General features: G+C 35.3%; 1 protein-coding gene across 1 annotated transcript; it reads left to right on the forward strand.

Annotated features, from left to right (window-relative positions):
* Positions 1-447: 447 nt before the first annotated feature.
* Positions 448-7,673, forward strand: LOC105456703 (succinyl-CoA ligase [ADP-forming] subunit beta, mitochondrial). The gene is made up of 8 exons (XM_011700941.1): positions 448-567; positions 3,304-3,563; positions 4,604-4,766; positions 4,855-5,119; positions 5,215-5,519; positions 5,594-5,713; positions 5,806-7,203; positions 7,268-7,673. The coding sequence occupies exons 1-7, from the start codon at positions 499-501 to the stop codon at positions 5,974-5,976; spliced, it is 1,353 nt and encodes a 450-aa protein (XP_011699243.1). The 5' UTR covers positions 448-498; the 3' UTR covers positions 5,977-7,203; positions 7,268-7,673.
* The last annotated feature ends 1,029 nt before the right edge of the window (positions 7,674-8,702 follow it).

Below are 8,702 nucleotides of genomic sequence, written 5' to 3' on the forward strand. Positions count from 1 at the left end.
TTCTTTATTGTACATCTGGCTCTGCCTTCATTTCGAGCATATAACCTGCCTAACTTTTTCACGAAGTAAACGTTTTGGTAAATTGATAGTATTAGTCGCCATGTTGAGGTTAAAATGGATAACGAAATCTGTAATTTCTTAATTTTTTCCTGTTTTTGGTACAAAACACACCAGAGCCAGATGCATTAGCATGTGTGTTTTAATCGTGGAAAAGGAAATTTTATTTTATGCGATTAATACGAAGTATTTTGTATCCAACAAAAATGATATTTTTATCGATAAAACAGATGGCTTTAGCATCCTCTTAAGAATATCTCGTCGGTGAAATCACTCATTCGATTCCGCGCGAAGCTGCGCTGAGTCTGGTTTTGAGTCTCGCGCGCCGCACCTCGCACGGCATGAGATGAGGCTCCGCGTGGGAAACGTCAAAGTTGGGTGGGGACTAGCGAGGGGAACGAAGCTCGCGCCTGGCAGTCCACGGCCGTCGCTCAGGCAAAGATGGCTACCATGTTGTCGCGGGCGATCTTACTCGCGGAGAATCTCGGCCGACTAGGCGGCGGCCCCAAGGTACGTCAAGCCGACGGGTTTTTCCGCGTGCATGTTAACCAGGCGGCTCCAGCGTGTTTCCCACGAGCACGCTGGCTGTCTCGAGATCGACTCGGGATCGGCCGGGAGGAGAGACGGAGAGAGAGAGAGAGGGGCGAGCGAGTGCGAGCGAGACGGAGCGAAGGTCGCCGATCGCCATGTTGGAGCAGCTGTGTATAGTCTGCTAAATCGAGCGCCAGGGTCGCGAGCGCGACTCGAAGCCGCGCGGGGGTTTTCCATCACCGGGGATTTTCCCTCGGAAGATCGACGTGACAGTTGCGCAACCGAGCGGGAAACCGTCCCGCGCGTCGTCCCCTCGGCGTTCCCGTCGACGGGCGCGGCGTCCACCCTCGCGTTTCGATCGAATTACCGCTCGCTCGCGGCGCGAGGGGACACACTTGTCAACGCGTTCGTTACGTAGCGGCTCCTCCGTCCCCCCCCCCCCGGTCCCTCGCTTCCTCCCGTAGTCTTTCGTTTTCGTCGAACGAATCGAATAGAATGACACGGAATCAATTTGAATCGAAATGACGATCTCGCGCGTGATCGATCCGTGCTTCCTCTCTTTTTTTTTTTCTCGCCGGTAGATTTATTTTCAGCGATGAAGCGCGGCCTTGAAGCGAGCAAAGTGCGAGGCGTATCCCCCCCCTTCCCTTTCCACCCCCGATTGGTCGCGACGCACGTGCTCCAATTGTCAAAGTCGGCGACGTGCAAGTTTGCGATAGGAATTTTCAATTAAAAAATCGATTGTTTCTTCGATGTCATGAAATATCTCGAGCTTCCTTCTCGTTACGACAAGATTCTCAGAATATCAGTATACGTTCTTCCGTGACTCATCATGAATTAAAATTCCGCACGGAACAGGATTTGCTTGAGCATTCAATAAGTTTCTGTTTTTGTTTACCCATGTCACTTGATAAATGTTTTAAATAAGACTAGATTACATGCGAAGTATCAATTAATTACATTTTTAGCTTTTAAGACTGTTTTTTAGGACCAGATATTGATCGACATGTGATTTAAAAAACGTAAAGGCGAAATTCGCAAAATATATTTATCATTAGGATTTTATTCAACGTCCGAAAAAATCAATATTTATTCTGTGTTACATACACATATCTGTAATAATCGATAACATTGTTCAACAGAAAAATGCACAAGAACGAAGATAATCGTTACACGTAATTATTTGGACACTGAAAACAATCTCATTTATCACATTGTTCTATTATATCACAACTTTGACAAATTTGCGGTTGAAGTTGCAAAAAGGGCTGTTTAAATATATTTTTATTATCATAATAATTGTATATATGTTGAGAACATTTTATTGCAATCAAAATTAAGTAGTAGTAAAATTATGTAGTTAGGATTTTCAGCTCTTAAAAAGGATTTGTTGTGTTGATTAAGTGATTATAAAGATATTTACCAATAAAGGATCTTATCAAATACTTTTTTATTTATGTTTTTCAAACTTAACAGTTTTTCAAATCTCTGAAACTTATGTCAAATTCAATTTAAATTAAAAATTGAACCTAAGAAACATTTATATGTGAATTATTCTTAAAAAATGGAACATTTTTACATTTTTATATCCACCATATTAATTTCGCTATTTTGAATTTTATTTGAATTTATTAACTTTGACATCAGATTAATACGCAATGCATCTTTATTCATAAATCTTTTTAATCGTAATCGAATAATTCATTTTAGAGGCTGAAAATTCCAACAATATACTTAATTTTGATTTCAATAAAACTACAACACGTCACATATCGCACACATCCCATAATTATAACATGCTGTAACGTACATTAAAATAGCTCTCTTTTGCCACTTTAACCGCAAATTTCTCGAAATTTTGATATAAAATAATTTGGTAAAAGTAAGATTGTGTTTAATACTGGAAAATGGGAACAAATTGCTCTTATTCTTGTGCTCGAAAAAAATTAATTTTCTGTTGTAACAATATAACCGATGTATAATCAATAATCAACGTAATCAACTTTGAAATTTTTAACGCATATATATAATGCAACAAAAAAATAACGAGTGATTTTAGTTAATTAATATTTTGCGGATATTAGCTTGTTTGTTTAAAATTTAAAACTTTGTTAAAAATTCAAAAATTGCGTTTCAACTAATTATTTGTGTTTAAAGATTGCTGAAAAAGCGCTATTAAAAAAAAAGAGCAAAAGAATGCGCCACTTATAAAACTGTTACACAATTCACTTATTTGTGTTTAAAGATTGCTGAAAAAGCACCATTAAAAAAAAGAGCAAATAATGCGCCACTTTTAAAGCTGTTACACAATTCACTTTATTGCATACAAAGTGTCATTGCCAAAACGCTTATAAAAGCTGTATGCAAAATACAGATAACAACATGTGCATACTGCATAGCTTATTGCCATTTGACCTTCAAACGTAGATTTATATTTAACTACTACATGATTTATAAGACAGACCAATTTGCATATACTTTAATCTCGTGTTATCTTGTCTTCTTGACATCAATAGACATCAGTACACCGCATTAATAACTTTTATCTTCATTTCTTTCTTTATCCCTGATCAATGTACACAACGTAAACTTTGACATGCACTTTTTATCAATGTATAATGACGCTAAAACTAGGAGTATCTGATGACGCGTGCGAAATCCAAACCGCGAAAGAGTTTATCACCGAGCCTGATGTTACATCACATCCCTTTTCAGATACTGGCTTGCAAAACCAGCCTGGTGAAACAACCGACCAGAAATTTGAACGTACACGAACACATTAGCTACAGTTTACTCAATGAGGCCGGCGTGCCGACGCCTAAATTCGGCGTCGCCAAAAGTCCCGATGAAGCAGCCAAACTCGCTGCCGACTTGAAGACGAAGGATATTGTCCTGAAAGCTCAGGTTCTCGCCGGCGGCAGGGGAAAGGGCCACTTCAAGGGAACGAATGTCAGCGGCGTGAAGATGTGTGAAACGTAATTGGGCCCTTTCAATAAGATTGCATGCCACATGTATTCCAGACTAGGGCTGTTACTTTTTTAAAGGACTTCGTCCTTTCGAAGTTTAAGGTGCCTTCGAAGTTTCGAAAAATACATTCGTGCAAATTTAATTAACAAATTAATCATTTTTATTAATTTTACGATTTTTAATTTTCTGCTTTTAAGAGTGTTTTATGCTGAAGAAAATTTAATGACGCCAAAACAATTATATTAATTCATTATATTTTTGTTCATTTATTTAAGAATAAATTTATTTTTATTTCTTTGAATTTTCTTCATTCTGATTGTTTTTTATTCATCATTATCTTTCCTTATTTACATATGTATCAAGTTTAATTATTTGTAATATTTCAGGTTATAACACTTTCAAATTTTTTAGGGCTAATTACGTATATATATTTTTTGAGCATATATATATATATATATATATATATATTTGATTTGTAATATTTCAGATTAATTTGTAACATCAAGTTTAATTATTTGTAATATTTCAGGTTATAATACTTTCAAATTTTTTAGGGCTAATTACGTATATTAGCCCTAAAAATTTGAAAGTATTATAACCTGAAATATTACAAATAATTAAACTTGATGTTACAAATTAACCTGAAATATTACAAATAATTAAACTTGATATTACAAATAATTAAACTTGATGCATATGTAAATAAGGAAAGATAATGATCAATAAAAAACAATCAGAATTAAGAAAATTCAAAGAAATAAAAATAAATTTATATATATATATATATTAATTCTTTTTGTTTACAATATTTGTAAATTTTCTGAATAAATTCATTTGCACGAATGTATATTTTTCGAAGCTTCGAAGACACCTTAAGCTTTGAAGCTTCGAAAGAATTCGAAGATTTTAATACCGAAGCTTCAAATCTTTGAAGCTTCAAAATTCGAATGTCGAAGCCTTCACCAGAAGGCTCACTTCGAAACAAATCACCAGCCCTATTTCTAGGCGTGTCAGGGAATATTATAACGTTTATCACCGTTGTTTACAGTCCCAGTGAGGCCAAGTCACTGGCGGGCCAGATGCTAGGCAAACTACTGATCACAAAACAGACGGGCGAAGGCGGCAGAATATGCAACGCCGTAATGGTCACGCAGCGCATGTTTCCTCGTAAAGAGTACTACCTTGCCGTCATGATGGAAAGAGCCTTTGGTGTAAGCTGATAAGACGGCAAAGAGACACATTTTTGAGACGCCGTCGCGTTAAGTGAAAGATATCTAATCCTTTCCATTTTTTTAACAGGGTCCCGTCATAATAGCCTCCAGTCAAGGTGGGGTGAACATCGAGGAAGTCGCGGCTACAAATCCTAGCGCCATCATGTACGAGCCTATCGACATCAATAAGGGAATTACGAAGGAGCAGGCGGAGCGTATAGTAGTCAAACTCGGCCTCGAGAACGTGAAGGACTACATTTCCAATATAATTATAAATCTTTACCAAATGTTCCTCAAGAAGGACGCTCTTCTCTTGGAAGTGAATCCTCTTGCCGAGGACATTAACGGAAATTGTAAGTCTGCTCTTCTTGTCCCTCTGCCTTCTAATAGATATTTTATAAATGCTCGATTTGCACAAACTACTCTACATAATTTTTTTTTTTTACAGATTTCGCTCTGGATTGTAAATGCCGGTTTGACGACAACGCCGAGTTCAGGCAAAAGGAACTCTTTAATCTGAGAGATTGGACACAGGAGGATTCCAAGGAGGTCGAAGCTGCGAAATTCGACTTGAATTACATCGCGCTCGACGGTAATATAGGTTGCATGGTAAACGGGGCGGGTTTAGCTATGGCCACGATGGACATTATCAAGCTGCACGGCGGCGAACCGGCTAATTTCCTCGACGTTGGCGGTGGTGCGACAGCTTCCGCGGTGAAGGAAGCATTCAAGATCATCACTTCTGACCCACGAGTGAGTGGCACGAAATCGTGAATCTCTAGTCGATTTAACTGAATTTACATGCATTTTTTCTTTCTTTCTATCAGGTTCACGCTCTTTTAGTCAATATCTTTGGCGGCATCATGAGATGCGACGTTATAGCGGAAGGTATTATTGCCGCGACTAAGGAACTAAGTTTAAAAATTCCCGTCGTCGTAAGATTGCAGGTACGACAGCCAACGCTGTCCTTGTTTTTTGCAAATAATTATTATGACCGATTATAGAATTATGCAAAGATATATTTTTTTGTGCTTTCTAGGGTACTAACGTGGACGAAGCCAAGGCTCTGATCGCGAATGCGGGCTTAAAAATTGTACCAATCGACGATCTCGACGAGGCCGCCCGAGTCGCGGTGAAATTGTCGACCATCATTAAATTAGCTCAATCCGAAAATCTCAGTGTGAACTTTGAGATACCTGCAATTTCATAGATAGCAAAAAAAGAAGAAATTATAATTGGTAATATGTTGAGAATATTTTTTTCGCCGAGAATATAATGTACTCACAATCGTTAAAGGATCTTCAGGAACGGCTAGAAGATATAATAACTTCAGTAATAACTTCATACGCGTAATATATTCTCGTCAAAGAGTAACACACTTGACATAGTTGTTTGGCTCTGCATAACTTTACAAACGGAAAACGAGAAAGAGAATAGGAATACAATTTGAACAAGTCTGTGACTTACAAAAGTGATAGTCGACTAATGGATGTGGTAAAATGTAAAAGATGGATGAACTACTAATGTATTGTTATATATTTATACATATGGTGATTTTTTTCTCTTTAAACACAATCGCAAACATTTGTAATACGCAGACTTGTGTAAGATTCACGGAGTCGTAATTTATCGCTCTTTATGCTCTACCGCAGGGTTCTGTGAAAAAAATCCAGTATTAAGGAGATTAAATAATATAATATCTATATAATCTCGCAAGCAACCGCTGCGCACGGACATGTGTTCTAGAAACTGTTCGAAATCACCGATAAGATGTTGTTAAAGACATCGAAATATAAACATTACCAGCTGTTTCTAACATCAATATAAATATTTGCAATGCGGTATTAAATTTATAATTTATTATTATACTGATACTTTGTAAATATAAATGTACAAATTTGCAACTCAACGGCGCCGGTATTTTCATAGTCCATTCTTACCTTAAGATTGTCTCAAGTATAATGTCTTAAGATGTTAATACAGGTTTGTGATGGCAGGCTGTAGAACTAGGATATCTTCAGGTTATATTTAAGTAGGTCTTAAATGTAAGAATTGACTATATATATACCAGAGCTAATGGCCAATGACGGTATTCATAGTCGGCATTCATATTTGCTATAAAACTAATTATTTTACGATCCGCATGAATAATCGTGCGTTTTTAAATAAAAATCAAATATTACCATATCGTGTATATATATCTACGAAATGTCAAGATAATAAAATCGTAAAATTAATATTGCATTATGGGCTAACCGTCCAAATTTCGAGAGTCACGTGAACAGTCCGTAAGACTGTCGATCCTTAATAGCATCTTGTCGGTGTCAAAAAAAGTAACAAAGTGCACGTCTGTTAATTTTTTAAGACGAAAACCTTTCACAATAGCCATTCACGAAAACCGTGGAATGTCAAAAGTAAAAGGCCTGTTTCATGTAACATATGCATATAGCAATATATACATATATATACATATACAATATATATATATATTGTATATGTATATATATGTATATATATGTATATATGTTACACATAAATTATTTTACATAATCTTAATTTGTCTTCGTTCCTTCAGCGAGCAATTATATCGTTTGCACGTTATTGTTCCTGAGTGGTGCTAATATTGACATTATCGACATACATTTTTATACGATTGTGCAAATGATCGTCGAACAAATATACATATATATATCGTCCGTATATTTATTCTCCCTGTTACACGACGTTACGACAAGGTAATCGTTAATACTGCCGTGTAAAGATATTAGGTGATCACGAGCGCTTTAGGAATTTCTGTAAATACGTAAGCATCGCTTGTTCCCGATTGCCAGAGGACGAGACTTGCGACTTTCTCGAAGTTCTGTATTTGCCGAATAGAATTAAACGATTTGAAATCTCCGTGCATAATTTCTTGTGAATAATTAACGATATCGTATAATTGGCGTGGAGCATAACGTAATTTAATTTCTCGTACGCTCATTCGGTGATTAATTCTCACTCACAATCAGCAAGATCGCTTGATATAAAATTTTTAAATACATATACAATTCATGGAATCTTTCTTTCTATGTTAACAAGAAATTCGAGATCCACGTTAACAAAATAACACAGATATTTATAAATTAATCGGAGTTCAATTAAGCAGTAATCACTTGAATCGAAATTTCTATCTATACAATTCGTTTTTCAATTTTTTTTCCTTGTATATTAAACAAACAACAAAAGTTAATAATTCTATTTGTATTAACAGAGTAGTACAAATATGATTTGATATAGTTACTTATCAATATTAATTACATTGTTCAACAAAAAATAATTTTTTTAGCAAGAGAATAATCGTTTCTCGTAGTTTCTTGAAGAAATTATATTTCAACTCGAATTATTGAGTTATGTTGTTATAAGATTTTTTCAGCTCTTATAAGAAATTTGTTGTGTCGATTATAGTTAGAAAGATATTATGGTTAATTATTTTTATGATTAATGATTAAACGAGGTCTATTGTATTATTTATAAGTTATGTATAAGATAAGCCATTAAAGGATTTATTAAATATTTTTTAATTGTTATTCAAATTTAAGAGCTTTTCAGATCAGGATAAATATCAATCTGATGTCACAATTGACAAATTCAATTTAAATTATATAAAAAGAATCCCTATTTAGTATTTACATGAATTTTTAGACAACACAAAGTCTAATTAAAATTGGACACATAAGATTTTTTTGTAGTCCTTTTAAATAACTTTTTAAATAATTCTCGCAGAAGTCTAAAAGACGTTTTGAAGACGTCTTGCGCGTCTTTTATTTTAAATTTTATGTTGTCTGGGTTATTTCAAACATATGCGAATTTTTATAAATGTTAATATTCGCCATTCCAGCTATCGCTATAAATATTCCTGAAATATTCATAGAATATTAAGAATAACATTTTATGAAT

The sequence above is a fragment of the Wasmannia auropunctata genome, unplaced genomic scaffold (genome assembly GCF_000956235.1).
Source record: "Wasmannia auropunctata unplaced genomic scaffold, wasmannia.A_1.0 LD335570.1, whole genome shotgun sequence".
NCBI lineage: Eukaryota > Metazoa > Arthropoda > Insecta > Hymenoptera > Formicidae > Wasmannia > Wasmannia auropunctata.